Source organism: Corticium candelabrum, chromosome 16 (genome assembly GCF_963422355.1).
Source record: "Corticium candelabrum chromosome 16, ooCorCand1.1, whole genome shotgun sequence".
NCBI classification, from domain to species: Eukaryota; Metazoa; Porifera; class Homoscleromorpha; order Homosclerophorida; family Plakinidae; genus Corticium; species Corticium candelabrum.
In genome coordinates, this window is record NC_085100.1 from 5,152,824 (window position 1) to 5,173,114 (window position 20,291).

At 43.5% G+C, this 20,291-nt stretch overlaps 4 protein-coding genes across 8 annotated transcripts; 2 read left to right on the top strand and 2 right to left on the bottom strand.

The window, feature by feature from the left end:
• Positions 1–7,376, bottom strand: LOC134192567 (telomere repeats-binding bouquet formation protein 2-like). 2 transcript variants are annotated; one of them, XR_009971943.1, is made up of 6 exons: positions 7,282–7,376; positions 7,141–7,225; positions 1,251–1,409; positions 1,073–1,194; positions 321–452; positions 1–260 (listed from the first exon to the last, which is right to left on the bottom strand). XR_009971943.1 is itself a non-coding variant. In XM_062661307.1 (5 exons), the coding sequence occupies exons 1-5, from the start codon at positions 7,358–7,360 to the stop codon at positions 151–153; spliced, it is 555 nt and encodes a 184-aa protein (XP_062517291.1). In that variant the 5' UTR covers positions 7,361–7,376; the 3' UTR covers positions 1–150. The 2 variants fall into 2 exon arrangements, 1 of the variants encoding a protein (XP_062517291.1); XM_062661307.1 differs by lacking the exon at positions 321–452.
• On the top strand, positions 3,182–4,434 carry LOC134192543 (uncharacterized). Of its 2 annotated transcripts, none has more exons than XM_062661282.1 (5): positions 3,182–3,413; positions 3,481–3,577; positions 3,709–3,870; positions 3,927–3,964; positions 4,024–4,434. In XM_062661282.1, the coding sequence occupies exons 2-5, from the start codon at positions 3,510–3,512 to the stop codon at positions 4,113–4,115; spliced, it is 360 nt and encodes a 119-aa protein (XP_062517266.1). In that variant the 5' UTR covers positions 3,182–3,413; positions 3,481–3,509; the 3' UTR covers positions 4,116–4,434. The 2 variants fall into 2 exon arrangements, with proteins under 2 accessions (XP_062517266.1, XP_062517267.1); XM_062661283.1 differs by having other exon boundaries at positions 3,927–3,945; positions 4,010–4,434.
• Positions 7,377–7,410: 34 nt separating the features above from the next.
• On the top strand, positions 7,411–8,807 carry LOC134191969 (uncharacterized). The gene is made up of 2 exons (XM_062660621.1): positions 7,411–7,582; positions 7,734–8,807. The coding sequence occupies exons 1-2, from the start codon at positions 7,461–7,463 to the stop codon at positions 8,770–8,772; spliced, it is 1,161 nt and encodes a 386-aa protein (XP_062516605.1). The 5' UTR covers positions 7,411–7,460; the 3' UTR covers positions 8,773–8,807.
• Positions 8,808–8,854: 47 nt separating this feature from the next.
• LOC134191970 (serum response factor-binding protein 1-like) lies at positions 8,855–13,815 on the bottom strand. 3 transcript variants are annotated; one of them, XM_062660622.1, is made up of 9 exons: positions 13,654–13,815; positions 10,084–10,151; positions 9,994–10,009; positions 9,865–9,937; positions 9,722–9,806; positions 9,569–9,665; positions 9,284–9,446; positions 9,191–9,228; positions 8,855–9,131 (listed from the first exon to the last, which is right to left on the bottom strand). In XM_062660622.1, exons 1-9 carry the CDS (start codon positions 13,755–13,757, stop codon positions 8,855–8,857), a joined length of 921 nt encoding a protein of 306 aa, XP_062516606.1. In that variant the 5' UTR covers positions 13,758–13,815. The 3 variants fall into 3 exon arrangements, with proteins under 3 accessions (XP_062516606.1, XP_062516607.1, XP_062516608.1); XM_062660623.1 differs by lacking the exons at positions 9,994–10,009; positions 10,084–10,151; XM_062660624.1 differs by lacking the exons at positions 9,994–10,009; positions 10,084–10,151 and having other exon boundaries at positions 9,865–9,950; positions 13,654–13,775.
• Between the last annotated feature and the right edge of the window lie 6,476 nt (positions 13,816–20,291).

A 20,291-nucleotide genomic window follows, 5' to 3' on the forward strand; every position in this document is an offset into this window, starting at 1 on the left:
ATTATTGTTTCAATTATTTAGTTGCCAAAATAAATATTAAAACGTTACATCTTAATATGTAGAGACATAATCAGTGATGTGTACGCATTGCTTACATAAATACTGTCTTATATGACATTGCTGATGTTTCTGTTCATACTATGAGAAAGATCAACAAAATCCTTCTTGAGCTTTCACTGTAACTCTGCAGCCATCTTGGTTGGGCATAAACTCCAGCAATTGAGCATCAGGAATGCAAAGATGTGCCAAAACTTCAATGCCTAATAATAATACAAGAACAATTGAAAATGTTGAAGCACTACAATGCGTGTACTTCATACTTCAATACCCTGTGTGCCATAGCTATGCAGCTTGATTCACGCCCACCATATTAAACATACAGGACATTTATTGGTCACGTGTTATGCGGTTGTACTGACAGCAGGTCGGTCGTACAGTACCACGAGGTGTTACTATATAGATAAGACTGTCACACACACACACACACACACACACACACACACACACACACACACACACACACACACACACACACACACACACACACCAACAGACCTTCAGTCAAATAAGACTGTCACAGACACACAATGCCAGACTGGTTTGGTTGGTTTGTAAGATGATTTGTTTCATTGTTGATAAGGTTTTCACCATATTACCTTTGTGGGGAACTCAAAAGTGTACAGCTAGAATCACATACTACTCCATTCAAAACAAACACTTACAAAGTAATAGTAAGAATGAAGAAGCACTAAAGTGTTAAACCCTCGGCTGCTTAGGCATACTCAGTAACTGGCACCTTATAGCATGAAGAGTGAGAAGGGGCTGGACACATTGATTAGCAACACTGGGATTGTCCACATCTGCACACTAATTTCACCATAGATAACAATGAGGTCATGTGCTACATTCCAATTGGCCATCTGTGTGTCTGTCCATCTACTAAACACTAATGTAACCCTAGTGCATGCACACCTTGGGTTAATCAGTAGAACTACAATATAGCAGATAAAACATACTGAACAACCAACTAGACATATTACATAATACAGGTGCAAGTTCCAACATATCATACCATCCCAATTGCATAACGTTGCATAACTGTGTTCGATACAGGCTTCTCCTGTAGTCCCATCTTTTAAATTTCCAATGCAAGAATGATTGAGAAGTACTGATTCTGTTGTCATCTTTGATTTCCTTGTATTTACAATTACCATGAGTAGCAAGCTCTCAACAGTAACTCAATGACTGACTTATGCTCTGCTGCATCCAAATCTTTGATAACAGATGGACCCATCACATAAGGTCCAATAGCTACCAAATCACAACCATCTGCAACCACGACAGCATGAATCCACTGGCTCGCAAACAGAGTCACTTCTCCACGTTGGTACTCGTCTGATTTGTGTATACTGCAACACAGGATGTAAATTGCAACTAGCATTATTAGAATATGCTAAGATAAGCATGATTACAACACAATTAGTATAACTCTAATTGCTTCAAGCAATTCCTATGACAAATTTCTGACATCTCATAGTAATTTCGCCTGGAAAAGTATGACGTGGCGGAAAGGGGTCTGGTTACGCGAGACTAATCACAATGTTGTTGATGATGCTGTGTCCACCCAACCTTGCTGACAAACATGGCAATTATTAAGATGTCATTTCCACATGTATAGCAGTGTGACACTATGCCAAATATCCACTCTACTTATCTAACACAACCTGACCAGTTAACTTTATATATGCAGTGTTATCGCAGTGAAAAGACAACTAAATCATGATAAGTACTGGTCCTAAGTACCATTGAACTCACTGCTACCAGAGATGCTTTAAATGGTGTTACATTGATGTGATACACCAGCAAACTCAACACAAACTACTGACTTTCCCCTACCCTTGGCAGAATGTGGGAACCAGCATAAATCAGACTAAGATTCCCTAGACATGCAGTAGACAACTTCTAGACTTCCCTATAGATAACCTAGTGTTGTACATTGCTGACATGCTTCAATTAGCTGCTGGGCGTTATTGCTAGTACACAAATTGGTTGGAAAGTAAGCATGTGTTATGATGAATTCAGTACGTGTTAACACCTATGTTGTTACAAAACTCTATTTAACATCGACTGAATTCTTTACGAAATGTGTTAAATAAAGTACCCATTTTAAATTCAGTCGTTAAATTCAGTCTGGCATTGAAAGAACAATGCAGAATAATGTCTTCAATCACTTGATTAGGTGTAGACTTTTTAACAAGCATACCATATGCTCCAACTGTTTTCTTCGATGTTCAAATTTTAAGCTTTAGATGTTAGACGAATGGCAAGACAAAATAGCCTAATCCTGTTGCAATAACCAACACAAGCAGGAAGTGTAATAAGCTGATGTGTCATTGCATCTAGTGAAGTAGATTGTGTCGTTGACTAGATCAGCTAGTGTAGCTATAGCCATTTGACGAAGGGAACTTGTAAAGCTAAAACAGGTCATGCACCTTACCCTAAGAAGACGAGTGGATGTCTGTTGCAGTTCAGCAAAGCGGCCATTTTGTCTAATGTCTAAAGTGTGCTATCTGGCTAAATCTAACAGTGTACATTGAAGTAAACAGTCGGGGTGAACGTGTGTTAAGAGTCTAGACCTAACCAAGTGATATTATACATTGTTCTTTCAATGCCAGGCTGAATTTAACAAAGTCTTGTTAACGTTCGACTGAATTTAACATGGGTACTTTATTTACCACCGAAGGAATTCTTCACAACACATGCACATTGCAAACAATTGAAATACTAAATTTAACAGTCTTAGAGATGCCCAGTAAATGCCAAGACAGTTTACAAAAACATTACGTTAATTAGTTTGATTATGTTAGTAGAATTCAAGCCAAATCCCAATTAGAACACCTCAAAGATAACGTTTTGACATGGGAGCATGCCAGTCTTTAAAATTACATTGCCAGTTTTAGTCATAATGGTGGCATCTATGAGGACTTCTACATGGACCACCGTGTCTTGGTGCAGCTGTTGCAGGCACGGCAAAGTCACAAGAGGTTACGGAGAAAATAAAGTCCTGTCCACACTAGATAAGAAAGGATCGTGATCGAATCTTGATCCTGCTGATTGCAATCGATCACGACAGCGAGCGTCCACACTGCACTTCGAAAACGCTACCTCCGCCTCATTTTCAGTATCACGTGATTGATGACAGATGTGTACGTGTGGGTTCTTTGCTTGTGGAAAGCGATGATACAGCAACGTAAGGCGAGCAAGGACAAAGACAAGTGAAGAAGGTTAGATGTTCCGACTACAGGTGTAGTGAACGTGGAGGTAACGGCCACAATTTCTAATTGGAATCACGATCAAAACCACCTCCCGATGTGGACTGGATTTATCGCGATCGAATCACGATCCAGTTGCAAGTGTGGACCTATTACATTAATCAACCACTGCCATTGTGTTTACATATTGTAATTACTTGTGTTTCAGATTTGGCTAAGAGAGCCAAAAGATGTTTGATGACCAATGATGTTGTTATGAAAGCAGTAGAAACACAGCCAGACACAGAGTCAGCTACTGCGAAGAGGTATAGTATGTATAGTCATTAGTTGAATACTACATATCGATGTTAGGAATGGTAGTAGAACAGAACAGTCGTCTCAGAACATCCCATGCAATGAATGTCACAAAATTGTTTGTATTTGTTTCCACTGACAGGACAACAGAATCAACTGGCACAGACAAATTTGGTATTGGATTGCTAGCAAGACAAGATGTATCAAACAGCACAGATTCAACTGATACCACTAACAGTACACCAATAACTACATTCCTAAGCTGCGTTGAACACCAGTCGTCACAAGTGCTGGAAAGATCACGGTCAGTAAATTGTGACAATTACAGAAGCCTACTATAATAGGTATTTTGTTCACCAGCATAAGAAAAATAGAAAAGGTCAGAGGGCAAGGAGAAAGTAAATGTCATCTCTAGTCTCTTTGCTACTGTGTAGATCGAACAGAAAGTTGTGTACAGACTGTAGCAAGAGAAGTTTGACAGTAAAGCAAAGCACATTGATCAAGGCATCACATCACAATATGCACGATGTACACAGGAAACAAATTTGAACAACATGAAGCTGTCGCCACAACAGCAACTCTCACTTTACCAATACAAAGTAAGAAGACAAGAACAACGGCATCAGTGAGAACGACTGATCACCCATCATGGGAAGCAAGTAAAAGAAGACGGGCACAAGAACAAGCTATCAGTTCATTTAGTGAAACCAAGATAATTTCAGACTCAGACTAGTTAGACTAACATATAATTCAGTCTTCTATCAAACAATTTTCTTAATTTCTAACATCCTATCTGCGTTGCTAATAAAGTAGTGCTCTCTGTTAGCTAATCAACAGAAATTTTTCTGTTCTTTCTGCTACCACTCATGTTGACTGTTGTCTAGAAACTGATTGAAGACAAGCTTGGATTGCCTTTGAGAATCACTATCGAAGGTCAAAAGCTTGAGAACTTTGGTTTCTAAGTAGAGTCTTCACTCTCTTCATAGCTGAAAGAGCATGCTCGCAATTGGCAGTAATGAATGGCATTACCAGAGCAATATTAAGCTCGAGTGTCCAGCCAGCCATATCCCCCCAGGGAAGGAGAAAGACTAGCTGGAGACATTCACCACTCAAACAAACCGGTGACTCTCTGTCCTCCAATCAGGGTGCCATTCAATGTTTGTGCATCCTCAAAAGGGATGCAAGTCACTATTGGCTCTTTGCTAATGTAATTTCTCTGGCGTAAGTGCCTGCCGTCTCGACACGTGCCATTGAAGTCTCAAACAACAGGTTGACTCTTCCCAGCTCTTCTCGTTGTCTGCCTCTTGTTCTAAGAGCGCTAGACTCAAAGCTTACCACAGAGGCCAACCAAAGGTCAACTGCAACGTACGCAAATCATAGCTCTGCACGTCGCCCTGCGTTGAGTGCAAAAATACCACGCTTTGTAGATGGTCTACTCGTTCAGTGCATGCAACGTACGACACCCTGAGTGACTAGAAGTTGTTTGGCTAGCGCTGCCTATTCCTTGAAGTAAGAAAAGGAAGACACAAAGGAGAAGACGACATGCAAGTGTAACTCACATGCTAACAAAATGTGATATCAGATGGTAAAAGCAATTGACTACTCAGTTACAAATGCATTAGTAGAGAGCCCATAGTGACATGCATTGCTATCAGCAATTATCGTGAATGCACATGCATGCACAAACACTAACCAAACGTGCAAAATCCTGATTGGAGGATAGAGTCGGCAGTTTCCTTTGAGTGGTGAATGTCTCCAGCCGGTCTTTCTCCTCTGTGGGGGAGGGGAGGGAGGGGAGGTGACCAGCTGGACACTCAAGCCTAGAGCAATTCATGTTTTTTTGCACTTTTCTACAAATTTTCTGTAGACCGTCCCCCTCTATGGATGAAAAAATGTTGAAATATGCATTGTGCTTTTCTTCCAGCCTTCCTTGCCACCTCACGTGCACAGGGCAGTCTGGCATTGAGACTATTACATGGTTCTACATGTGTAAACATTACATATTAATAACAATGCACTCAAAAGTAGAATAAACTCTGATTCTACTATTATCTTAAGTACAGTGATTTGCAGAGCTACCAACTTTCCCGCATTGAGCAGGAGACTCACATATTTGGGACCATTCTCCTGCTTACCTACATTTGGCATCAAATCTCCCCCATTCTGACCATTGATGGGTGTGACTAATGATGGGTGTGCCTGTTCTCTACACCTGATATCAATGTATGTCTAGATTTTTATGTGTGCCAGCCCCTCTCCCCATCCGGCTTTCTATAGTTATGCTTGATTGGGCTCTTCCAGAAAAGGCTCCATGTGCACACCCCTCTTCCAACTTCTACAGCTCTGGGTGCAGGACAGTTAGTCGCCAAAATTAGTCGTGGGACATGTAGTAGCGGAACTTTAGTCACCAGTACACTTAGTCGCCATATTAGTAGTCGCCAAGTAATAAAAAACCTATCTATACGTACCTGTCAAATTTATGTCATCAAATACATAATATAGTGTGATTAGTATCAACACTAATGTCTTCAAAGACTACTAAAACAGTAAATTACAGTATCGAATTATGTGCATATCACATCATCAATTAGAAGCTAAGATTGTGAGCTATCCTCTAAGATACATAATACTGGCATCAGTGGGAAATCGCCGCAAAACTGTTTCTATTCGCTGGTTGTGTGCCACGGTTGTTCAACGCGGCTGAGGTGGAGTATTGCCGGCGATCATTTCTCCAAAAGAGGCTGACAGAGCCCAATCAAACGCGCCCTATATTTGGTCAGAATAACCAACCGGATATAGAAGGAGTCCGTCATGAAAATTCTATAAACTATCCGAAAGTTGAAAAGGGGGAGGGCCTAGTTACACAAAATTACCCTAGTCTGGTGTAGCCTAGACCCTTCTCGTCCAGAAGTATGAAGCGGTGGAAAAGGTCTGAGAAAGACCCTCTCTCGTTCGAAGGTATGACATGGCAGGAAAGGGTCTAGCTACATGAGACTAAGATTACCAAAGAAGTTGATAAAAAAAGTGGAAGAAGGCTACAACACAATACAATCTAGAACATCACAACTAGTCGTGAGAATCAATGTGCATATATCTCGTTCTTATGGCTGATTGGCGTTGATGCTAGAAGAACTGTTGCTAATTAGGCACAATAATCGGTTATACATTTATTGCAATTTACTTAATTACGTGTACTTTAATTAATGAATTAATTAATGGCTGAGCAGGCATGCAAATATTAAATTATTATAATTATATATTATTTAACGCTTATCGCGACATAACATTAATTGATATTAATGTTATTGTAAGCGTGTTTAATAATTTTATCTCACGCTGCAAACTCGTGCATTCTATTTAGCTAAGTTGGCAAGTCTGGATTTGATGCAAATGAAATGCGGCTACCACCAGCTAAAACGCATAAATAATAAAGTATTTAGTAGCGTGAATCGACGAAAAAGTCGATCTCTAGGAGCGAAATAGCCACATATTTGTATGTGCACCAAACGTTAGGCTAGAATTAACTAAGTAACGTGACAGTGTAAATCCAACATTGAAATCAATGAGTCAATACCTTACTGTATCGTCAGCAGACGAATCATCACTGAACAAAAAGTTTGCCTTTGATGTATTATCAACAATGATTCCTTTTCCAGCAACTAAAGCATCACATTTTCAACTAACGCAGCCCTAACTACATTTAATTGCTACATACTCCATATTTGCCGAGTTTGACAGGCAACTGAAGTAGAAAACCAAGCAGACAAGCCTAGAAACAAATCCCGCCTTGCCATTTCGATCTAACGCACGCTAGATATCCTACTAGCCACGCACGCTAATGCTAACTGCCAAGCGTTCTGAAAAGGAACACAGCCGAAGACGTACTGTCGTACAATGCCGGAACAGGAGAATAACGAGAACACGCCATGTTCATACTTGCCCACGGGATGGCGACGTCTTGTAGTATTCAGAAAATCGGGTCTTTCTGCTGGTAAAAGTGATGTCTATTACTACAGGTGTGCACTGTTCTAGAGTTCTAAAGTTTAGTTGTACTTCTACATATTAACCTAAAACAACTAAAGATGTTACTTTTCTTGTTATACGAGAGATAGCTGATAGGTCTCATTCTGTTTGCATGGTAACAGATTTCTTTTTCGTATTTGATAGTCCGGATGGGCAAAAATTCCGATCTAAGCCTCAGCTCCAGGCGCACTTTGGAGACAAATTAGATTTGACGGAGTTTGATTTTCGAACTGGTGGTCATATTCCGACTGGTAAGAAAAAGAGAACAACTCGAGCTGGTTCACCAAGACTGAGGGCAATGAGGGGACTGCCGAAGAATAAGACCCCTCCTAGCCGGGTTATTTGTGGGCTGGTGAGGCAACCAGTGACATGTGTTTTACCACAATCTCATGATTTCAGAAAGACAACTCCACCTGATATTTCAATGAAGACTGATGTTCAGCCACTAAAGCCTCTCCCACAGCAAAGGTTCTGTATGAAACGACTAGATAGGCTGGTTGTATACGGCATGGACGGTTGTGAAGTACAAGTTGTAGACTGTAATAAAGTTAACGCTGATAATGAGATGAATGGTGATACAATGGATGACAAGGAAAGCAGTGACTTAATTGGTAGACAGCTAACTGATGCTTCGAATTCAGTATATGTTGAAGACAAGATTCCTGATGTTGGCACAAGTGAAGCAATGAATGGTGGGGACCAGAAGAAACCAAACACGTCAGCTCCTTCTGTAGCCTCAAAGACAAAAATGTCTCAAGCTCTTCTTGATCGGCTGCAACAGGAAAGTCCTGCAGTGAATTTGTCATTTCTAACTCAACCTGCTGCTGGAGGATACAGCCACCATGTTCCTGCTACTTATCGATTTCCGGTGATGCATAACACAGTGGGGTATCCTCATCTCTTGCCTTATCATGTGGGTGCTGTTGGTCACTCATATCCACCCGTTTATAGTCCCGGACATCCCATGTTTCAAACACAGCATGCTGGAACTGATCGGTTTCACTCATTCCAGAGGATGCCTGTTGAATGGGGCAATCCACCAGCACAGAGTCGTGTAGTTGAGCAGGCAGATTCGTCACTGGAGATTGCAGAGGAGGAAGTGAGGCGACAAGAGGAGAGAGTTCGAGTCATTAGACAAAAGCTGGAAGCTGCCAGGCTAAAGTCGGGCCATAGTGCTATCTGAGATAAAATTGTTTATATAAGATGTTAGAAATTAATCAGATAGTTTGATAGACGACTGAACTATATGTAAGTCTGCTAAACAACTAGTCTGAGTCTAAAATTATCTTTGTTCCACTAAATGAACTGATAGCTTGTTCTTGTGCCCGTCTTCTTTTACTTGCTTCCCATGATGGGTGATCAGTCGTTCTCACTGATGCCGTTGTTCTTGTCTTCTTACTTTGTATTGGTAAAGTGAGAGTTGCTGTTGTGGCGACAGCTTCATGTTGTTCAAACTTGTTTCTCTGTGAACATCGTGCATATTGTGATGTGATGCCGTGATCAATGTGCTTTGCTTTACTGCCGAACTTCTCTTGCCACAATCTGTACACAACTTTCTGTTCGATCTACACAGTAGCAAAGAGACTACAGATGGCATTTACTTTCTTCTTGCCCTCTGACCTTTTCTGTTTTTCTTATGCTGGTGAACAAATATCTATTATAGTAGGCTTCTGTAATTGTCACAATTTACTGACCGTGATCTTTCCAGCCACCTTTGATGACTGGTGTCCAACACAGCTTAGGAATGTAGTTATTGGTGTACTGTTAGTGGTATCAGTTGAATCTGTGCTGTTTGATACATCTTGTCTTGCTAGCAATTCAATACCAAATTCGCCTGTGCCAGTTGATTCTGTTGTCCTGTCAGTGGAAACAATACAAACAATTTTGTGACATTCATTGCATGGGATGTTCTATGACGACTGCACTGTTCTAACACCGATATGTAGTGTTCAACTAATGACTATACATACTATAAATACCTCTTTACAGTAGCTGACTCTGTGTCTGGCTGTGTTCCTACTGCTTCCATAACAACATCATTGGTCATCAAACGTCTTTTGGCTCTCTCGGCCAAATCTGAAGCACAAGTAATAATATGTAAACACAATGGCAATGGTTGATTAATGTAATACCTGCTTGCGGTTCATCTTGGTGGTGTACTTTTATTCTGCTTTTGCATTCTTGAAGTTCCTTTATGAGTGCTGTCATATCAAGGTCCTTGTAAGAAGGCCAGTTCTGACTGATTCACACACATGCTCTAATTTTCAATTTTCACCTTTAATGCCTGCAGCTCTTCTAGCATGCGAACAGCTTTGCGTTCATTCTTTGCTACTTGCATGTCAGTTCCTCTGTGACACATATCTAACTCATCAAGTGTTTTATCACAGAACAAGCACGAACGTACTTTGAGTTAATATTGACTATTTCAAAAGGAAAAACCCAAACATGACATATGAACCAATTGTACTGAGTTGTATATTTCTATAGTTCTCGCCTGCATAGTCATTTGGGGTCCAACTACATGATGGTACATACAAAGCTTCTGCATTCATGTTCAAGTGACTGAATTAACACAAATGTATGTGAAATATATTATGGATATATGAATATAGTCTTATTAGCTAGAAGAAACGTAGATTGCCTCTAATTTTACTTAAAACAACATGTCTATATTCTCTAGTGAGGAAGTAGTAGTTGCACTAAGTTTTGGTAAATTTCAAGCAATAATACTGGTCAAGCAATTGTTATTCAGTAGACAGTGTACATACTGTGTACCACCATTATCATATAACCATCTTCACGTATGAGCACAACAGGTCCCTTCTAAAGACTAACAGCAAAGGGATGCTGGACAAATGATTCCTTCAGTGACACAGTCAGGGAATTCCAATTACAGACTGCCTTATGTGCTTGCACGCACGCACGCACGCGCACACACACACAAAACGTTAGGAACTGCCAGATACTGGTCACGCCCCCAGCTAACAGCTAGGCTCCCGTGTGCTACTCAAGAGAACTCTGGGCCCGCACTAGTAATCTCCTGGAGCTGGGCCAAGTACTCACAGGAGCACAGGCTTGTGAAGCCAACTGTGGTGTGAGCACTCGGAAGTCTCACCTGGACCCCAGTGGTTGATGTAATGTCACAGCCGATGGCCGCTTCGTCCCCCAGTCAAAGACCATGTACTCATTTATACTCCTGAGTCGAGAGAGGCAATTGTGTGTGAGTTTCTTGCCCAACGAAATTATGCCATTATGACATAGTTCGCCATCACTGTAACTTGAACTTGCAACTCTGCCAGGTCCCGAATGTACTCACTCTAGTGGATGACTCTAACCAACTGAGCCATAGCACAACACATGTGCGCGTGCACACATACAGACACACACACACACACACACACACACACACACACACACACACACACACACACACACACACACACACACACACACACACACACACACACACACACACACACACACACAGAGTAAAAAACAACAAACATCAAAAGCTGCCATTAAGGTCACTCTCCAGCCTTATTATATTGGCTCCTGAGCACTACTGTACTCAGGAAAACTCTGGCCAATGCTAGCAATTCATGAAACAGGTACATTTGCAAAGTACCGGCTTGTGATACCAATTGAGGATTGGGGACTTCAGCGGCTGATTGTCAAGTCACAGCTGGTAGCTGCTATGTATCTCAGTTAAGACCAGGTACTCATTTACACTACTTAGGCAAGAGAGGCATTGGTGTGTGAGTTCCTTGCCGAAGGAAACTACACATACCTGTGCTCCTTCCCAACGTCAACTTACGACCCATAGATCCCAGATGTTGCAACTCAACAAGTTGAGCTACAGATGCCACACGCATGCACACACACACACACACACACACACACACACACACACACACACACACACACACACACACACACACAGCATCCATCCACCCATAACATTAGTTTTGATTGTCTTCAGACTAGTGTAGTCCAAAGATTCGCCACTCCCTGGCTGCATTTCCCAAAGTTATTAGTAGATGCCCAGAGGCTCTGGCTCAACAGATCAACTAGTCATGGTCTTTCACGGTCTGCTCTATTATTGCTTAAGGTCGCATATCTGAAGATGTCATCTCTCTGTTCTCAGCATCACGACTCATAGCCATTCATAAGAGAATGGAGATGTTTGTCCCATTGCTTTGGATAATGCCTCTGACGCCTGACAGCTGAAGCTATCTGCTTTGACTGCAAAGAATCTTTTTTGTCCCATTTTGACCCTATCCAGCATGGGATATCTACATCTTCAGGCTCTGAGCTCATTGTCCACCATATCCAGCTTCTGCTTAATGCCAATCCGTCTTGGACTTTAATCAAGTCTGATGTTTCCAAAGGATTTTAAGAGTGCGGACAGATGCTTGTTTCAGAAGTAACCGACAACTTCCATGAGCTCTTACATCATGTCAAACAGATGTATGGAAGTGCAAGTCCTCTCATCTTCCAGATAGGATCAAAACATATCATCCTTCACAACAGGGGATACACCAAGGCAATCCATTGGGACCTGCTCTTTTTGCTACTTCAATCCACTCTACATTGGTTAACATGCAAGCCCAATTTCCAGAAACTGTAATTCTTGCCTATTTGGATGATGTCTTCATTGTAGGAAGCAAAAACGTAGCTCTTCAAGTTTCACAACTCTTAAGAACTTATTCTTACCTCTCAACTTAAAGATCAATCAATCAAAATGTGACATATTTACACACGGAGGCATTGACCAGTCATCTCCTAGTCCTATTTCTACATCCGGCTCTATCGTACTGGGCTGTCCCATTGGTACTGACAGCTTTGTTTGTGAATCATGCTTGGCATCTGCAAACTTGGGATCAGAGTTTTGTTTTCAAGTCTGCAACTTACAGGATTGCCAGAGCTCAGTTTCCTTTCGGTGACATTGTCATTACACGCGTCTCAACCACTTGGCATGATCAATACCCTCAACCTAAGCTTGTTGCAACAGGCAGTTCAGAAGCATGATGACCTTAGCCTTTAAAAATTCAAGAAATTATTGGTCTGGACAATCTGCCTCCAGCTTCTCGAGAGATCAGGTGTTGCTACCTGTGAGGAATGGTGGATTGGTATTTCGTCTCTCGAGACAATTTGGCCGGCTGCCTTTATGGCTGGATGGGTGCACACGATCCAAGCACTACTCGAGAGGTTCCCAAGATAAGTCCTATTTTATCGTCTCTGTTAGACACATCTGCATCTGTATGCAAAATTGCTTACAATCTAGATGAAGATGATAAATTGATTCCCCCTCTTAGATTATCAGACAGAAATCTCAGCCTGTATTCACTTTCACTGACAAAAATCCCATTTGGTTACAACTCAGGTCTAGATCGATATACACATGTCATCAGCACACTCAAAGTCTGGGATCAAGGATTGGTCCATCATTTGCTTTCTGCATGTTCCCTATTAACCCTAGCCTTGTGTTGAACAAGATGGTAAGTCCATTCAGCATTCCCTGGGAGTTTCTGCAGAGCAATGCTGACAACAGTGTACAAATAGATTAAGACAACATAGGTGCCAACACATCACCCTGTCTAACACCATTTCCAATCAAATAATCATTAGAGACACCTTGCCATATGCTCTCACAGCTCCACTGGTGTATTTATACAAAATCTTCAAAGTGTTCATAATTATTTGGAAATTCAACCAGGCAGAAAAGCAGACTTCGTGATGTATTACATACGCGCAAGCACGCACACACGCACGCACGCACACACGCACACACGCACGCACGCACACACACACACACACACACACACACACACACGCACACACACACACACACACAGAGTGTTTGCATGTCGTTGATATAAGGAATTAGAGCTTGTAGATCCGTCACATGTCTTAGAATTCGCTTTCTGTGGTAGTTATGTAAAATGTGACTAGAACGTGAAGCAATTTAAATCTTTTCAATGCGCCAAATGGAGATGCCTAAACTGCCTACTAGTAGAGCTCTGACCGCTGAAACCTTAATTAATTATACTTTTTCAAAACTTACTTTTTAGTTCTGAGTCTTTGCGCTTGTCTAGAAAGTCTTCTCACTTCTCGCACTCTTGCTCGTTTCAGTGTCTTTTTCAGCAATCCAGACTTCGCTCTTTTCATTCTAGATCTTATCACTAGTACAGTGTGTACCCAAAGATCACGAGGCTCGCAGAGCCTCGTACCCAGGCCCTCTTCTCGCGCTGTCGTGACGCGAACTAGCCTCGTACCCAGGCCTCTTGCGCGCTAGACGCTTCTTAGCCTCGGCTTTCCAGACCCATGTAGTTACGGTTTTGTCATTTGTGCGGTAGTAGACAACGACTCTAGGAAAAACTTCAATTTGCCGCGGACGCGATCGGCATGTGCCCCGAATCCGCTGCGAGTCGCTGTCTAGTCGATCGTCGCGCGTAGCCGCGAATTCGCGATGAAAATTCGCGATGCGCGCATCCGGTAGGATTCGTCGGCGTCGCGGATTCGATGTGACTTGCCGCGAAATCGCGACAAAACTCCATGAATTCACAGTGAGACTTTGTCTAGTAGACGTGATCATGAAGTCGTGCATGCAGCTGGTCATGGTTGGTGTAGATGTTGAAGCATCGGTTCGTAACTATATTCTAGAACAAACGGCTCTGCTAGTAGCTAAAAGGTGTCATTACTGCCGTTGACAGGCGCAGAATACAAACTACAATGTGTAGGAACGTGATTTTGCGTGAAGAGCGCACTATACGAGAAGTCGTCGTTTGTGCACAGTACTCTTCGGTAGACAGCAGATCACTACCAGTACACGACATGCATTAAATGTCTTCAGCAGGAAAGGTATGCATTTCTGAAACTGCACACTAGTGCTGGTCCTTGAGAAGAGGCGGTACTATCCTAGAGTCCAGTCGGTCACTTCCCCCACGGCGGAGAAAGACCGTCTTTCTCCGCTGCGGGGGGAGTGACCGTCTTTCTCTGCCGCGGGGGGAAATGACCGGCTGGACTCTCGAGCCTAGTACTATCCCAGACTCGATTTTGAATCAGCGCTACACAGGTCTGGGAGGCCGAGGCTGGACATCTCCGGCGGCTGCCAGACTGAAATAGCGAGTTCGTAGAGATGGTACCGATAGTATACTAGTTTTACGGTATTCGTAGGCACCTCGTGTTGGTGAGTAACACGTCGCAACGGAGTTTTCTAACTTTCTACTGAAACGCCGCGCCCTAGGGTGCGTTCGATTGGGCTCGAGGCTCCGTGTGCAACCCCCCTTCCAGCCTCTGCAGTTCTGCCGTGCCGCTATAGTCGGAAGAACCAACTCTACCGACTCTGCTGCTGGTTCGAAGAGCCCAATCGAACGAACCCTAGCTAGACAGTAGAGCGACGCCCCTGTTATCGGACACCATCAATCATCGGACAGCCATGCAAGAAGTAAACGAAGTAAGACTGAGCTTTGCTAGAGGCCACAGTAAGAAGGATTAGTAAAGACTGTGATTCCAGACGTGGGACTTCCAAAGGCTTGAAACGGTTATGCTAGGACGGTAAACGTGATCCTTCTCTGCGACCCCGGTCATCGGACACCACAATCATTCACCGGACACGACCTCCCCCATGAAAACGCAAAGGCCATTCTGCAACTTCGCACCTGAGATAGGTTTATAGGTGACTAGCTAACACAACAACACTATCACTGTCTCCGTTTTCTACTCTCCAGGAGAGATAGCGCACGCTCATTGAGTCGAGGTAACGCCCCTTTCGTCGGACAGTCGTTTTTTCTTTGCAGCACCAGTCTGCAGGTAAAAATGTCATGAGAGAGAGTTGGAAGGAAATATCATACGGCCCCCAATGCGTTTGACCTTTATTTGACTCAGCAACGGTTAGTAGCGGAAACTGCTGAATTTTCTCTGCTGACAAGCTCACTCTGTTGGCATCTACTAGCCCTCCAGTACTGTCTAGTCTTCCCAGGGTAAGAATTTGAACTCCTGAGTGTCTTGCAGCGCAATTGCACAGGCTTGATGCACCGGATGTAGCAGACGATTCACGTCATCCATGTTCGAGCTTTGCGGTGAGCACATTCTTCCAACTCGCACAGGAACAGCCTGTGCTTTCCTTTCAAGGCGCCTAAATTGTTACTTGGCTCTGACTAAGACGTGTGCAGGTGTTTCTATCTCAGTTTGATATCTACCTTTGCCTGACCTTGCACCGTCACGAAGTGCAGCACGTCATCGTTGGTACAACCAGCTGTACTGAATGCAGGAACTTTGTTTACTATCAGAGCAGCTAGAATCTTCACCCCTGCTTCTCCTAGGTAAAGTTGAATTAGATAACGTCAAGTCCTTGTCAACGCGCGCTACGCAGCGATCGACTTGCTTTGTAAAGGGTAAAAGAGCGTTTTAGCACTTCAATCCTGCCCTCTCATCGGTTTCGGTTGTCGTCTTCTTTGTTGAACGACTAGTTCGTTCAAGCGACATCTTTTACACGTCCTAGTGGGGCGTGGTTGTAGGAGAAATGGCTCAGAATTGCCATCAAGCACTCTAGGCAAGTGCTCTGCGTTCTGCGGCGTTTCAGATAGCTGAATTTAGTCAACTGCAGTTATTTGAAACCTAGACCTGTTGCTGAGAAGGTAGGAAGACAGGAAAATGGGTGTCCAACGATTGGGGCCGTTACCTCTGGCGTTTGACCGACTGTAACTCATACAGATCTTGGCTGACATGCAGGGTAACAACACGATTTGTAGGTAAAGAGTTGTTGATTAGTGATGTATAAGTAACTAGGCTGAAGGATGCGTGTGTGCAATATAAACGCTACTGTCCGGTGAACGATGCGTTTGTCCGATGAACGGGGTATGCAAGGCTTCGCACAGTTTTCAATCTCACTCTAAGCAGAGAAGAGGTACAATGCTCTCTTTTGGTGTGCTCAATTACAACTTGGATACCTACATTTATGATGTGTTAGGGACTGCGTTCAAAAACGGATAACTGAGAACTCGCGTCCGGAATATGATGGTGTCCGAGGAACGGGGCCGCGCTCTAACCGTATTTGTTTTTTGAGGTTCGCGTGTACACACAGATATATATATATATATATATATATATATATATATATATATATATATCGAGAGTTTGATAGGTTGATATAACCACGCTCCTTTCTGTTGGGTGACCCGGATTAGAAGCGTCGCTACGCTCGGCACATAGCTCCGATTTTCACTTTGGGATAACCTCTGAAATGCTTTCATAAGATGCCGCAATTTTTACATCATCTTGCATGGCTACGCAAAGTTATGATCTTTGACTATCGCTTTGGCGCTATAGCTCGTTCGGACGACGTTGGGATGACGTTTTTACTGTAAAATTTGACATGCAGTTCGCCACGCCTTTCCCTGCGTGTAAACAACGTAGAGTCGCAAGCACGTGCCGACCTGCCAGTTTCGTGGGATCTTCGCCGTTGTCGAAGCCGCTCACGGCTTCTCCATTCATTCGTTACGTGTTATTAAATGGTACATGCAGTACTTGAAACACTCGCCGATCCAGCCTACTGACGAGATCTTAGCTAATGCCGATCGAATTGCCAGTTTGGATCTTCGCTCACGGGATTTTCGTGTCGCTCACAGGATCTTCGCTTTGCCGTCCTTTTGTTAACGCCCAAATAATTTTTGTGTACTAGGCGTGGTATTATGCGCATGCGTATTGTTGAATTCTAGTTTTGAGCGGGATCTACTGTAGTAGTAGAAATACAGTGTTTTGGTATTTCAATTCACGAGTCTCCAATGGTTTGCGACGCAACACTGGCAACGAGGACTTCGTGATCTACGCATGTCCAAGACAGCCAGAGGTGAGACGCTGCATTTTTTCGACAGACAGACGTTATAACTGGACATCAGCCCACTCCACCACTAGCAGTACACATTGGTGGTACCGAAGTCAGTACGAATGGCAGAGCAAGGAGGGGTCCCTTAGGGGTCAAGAACCGGGAAAACGGTCATGCACGTCGGGGAAGGTGGTGGACGCCCAAGGCAGTGAACGTCCAAGGCAGTGACTGGGAAAATTATACGGAACAGCTAGAATTCTTTTCTTGGGGAACGATATAGGCAAATAATCAAGGATCTAATCGCCCCAGAGAAACTCACTGATCCAAGTGTGACATGGGAGAGAATAGTCCAAGTGATGAAAGCTCATGTCAAACCGGAGAGACTGGCACTTGTTAGCAGGTATGAATAACAATCGAGTGCGCCAGCCCCAGAAATCAGTAACCGACTATGTCACGGCGTTGAAACATCTCTCTTCCTACTGCAAATTTACAGATGAAATGCGGAACGAACGGCTGCGTGATCGCTTCATAGCTGATATTCGGAATGATGGAATGCTCCGATCACTGCTGGCAGAAAAGCTAACGGAGATAACTTTTGACTCTGCTGTTAAGAAGTGCATTGCCATCGAACAAGCCTCTAAAGATATTGAGACTCTACAATGGAGCGGGGTGGGCAACCACCCGGATGCTGAGCATACAGCCGTTCGTTATGTTAGTTCCCGACCGACCCACAGATGCTACAGTACAGATGCACAGGGGATCATCTAACTTCGAACTTCCAGACCAGATAGCGCGCGAACTCTGTTCTGGACCAGAACGATGTACTAAAATGATTTCAGAAACAGCCTTCTAAGCCAATCAGCGTCTTAGAACCGGAATGTCGGTTGCAAATTCTGATTGGTTTAGCAGTATGCTAAGTGGACTAGCGCTGATTACGCGCGTGTGAAATCCTCGTGGGCGCTAAGTGCACACCAGAGGCGCTAAATGCATGCCAGAGTCGTGATTAGAGACTCTGGTGCACGCAAGCGTCTTAGTTTTAATTTCAGGTCCAGTTCTTTGATCTTTCAAGCTTGCGGTGACAGGACATCCGCAGAAGCGTCGCTAGACCATCACCTTTGACAACTGGTCAAGCGGTAGTCTCGCTAGTCGAGCGGTTAGACTAACTAAAGTTCTGCCGAAGAATCAAAGAGTCGTCGTTTCATGCCCGTCCACCAAGATATTGCCACAAACACGGCAGACGTCTCTTCTTTGTTCGTGAGATCTCATGGCATTTACAAATGATATGTTTGTGTAATGCAAAAGCACGGTATCTTTCCATCTCATTATTGAACTACGTAAAACGATCTTAGGCTGTTAGACTTCCATTTAGCATCGCTTTTTGATAAGTACTTCCGAAATCATTTTGGTATCGTTTGGTCCAGCCTAGAGTTCTCTCTCTCTTTCTGGTCTGGAAGTTCGAAGATAGGGATCATTCAGAAAATAAATGCCCTTTCAGGGGTGCCACCTGTCACGCTTGCAAGAAAATTGGTCACATCCAACAAGCATGCCGTGCAGTAATCAGGGCGGACAAGAAGCAAACAACGCCGTGTGTATGGCAAAGGGTTATTGAGAAACTCTAAATCCAAGAGCCAACGGAATTCGCACACAGTGAACGTTGTGGAGGCTAGGCAGCAGGAAATAAACGACGAAACCTCCGATGAAAACTATAATCTCAAACAGAATCTCAGCACCTTGTTTCAACTAACGGCAAACAAGGTCATTACAGTAGACGTCACCATTGAAGGGAAGCCCTGGAAAATGGAACTTGACACAGGGGCAGCTGTATCAGTGATAAGCAAAGCGAATTTGACAAACAGCTCCACCCGTTAGTGAATCTGGAACCAACAACCCTTGAATTACGAACGTATACGTACAGGGGAGACGGTAGGACCTACTGGTGTTTGTAAAGTAAGGGTGGAGTATCAAGATTAGGTGAGATGCTTCCAACTTTATGTATTACCGGGAAAGGGACTGGTTCTATTTGGACATGAAGGGCTTCGAGAAGTACAATTACGATAGCCACTGCTACATCTAGAAAACAAACACGCGAAAGTGTTCTCACCGGGACTAGGTGCGATCAAGGGAGTCAAAGCTAGAATTGTCTTAATTAAAAAGAGAACAGTAGACCGCGGTTCTGGAAGGCCAGACCAGTACCCTTAGCACGGAGGCCACTGGTGGAACAGCAACTAGATAACCTCGAACGGAACGGTCTGGTGAAGCGAATTCAACACAGTGAGTGGTCCGACCCGGTGGAACCCCTACGGAGCGGGACATATGTAACCCTTATGATACCGTCCGTATGATATCTGTGGTGATTTCAAGATGACAGTGAATCCACAGCTAGACATTGACTCTTATTCTTTGCCACGGATCGATGACAAATTCGCACGCTTGAGTGAGGGGAGACAATTTAGCGTCCTCGATCTCAAGAAAGCTTATCTGCAGATGGAACTCGAAGAAGACTCAAAGAAATATATGGTCGTCAACACGCCAAAGGGACTCTATCAATATCAGCGGTTACCGTACGGCGTTGCCTCTGCGCCAGCATTACCCCAATGACATTGTCATTATCGGCCGAACCACTGAAGAACACCTCACAATCTTGGATTCGGTACTACAACGCCTTCGAGAATATGGCTTCAAGGTTAATCAGGACAAGTGTGGTTTTTAAAAAAAACTCCGTCGAATATTGCGGACACATTATCTCAGCACGGGGCCTTCACCAATCACCCAAAACAACACAAGCCATCACCCAGATGCCACCTCCTCAAAGCATCACTCAACTTTGCTTATTCAGGATTGGCGCAGTACTACTCAAAGTTTCTTTCTGTTCTAGC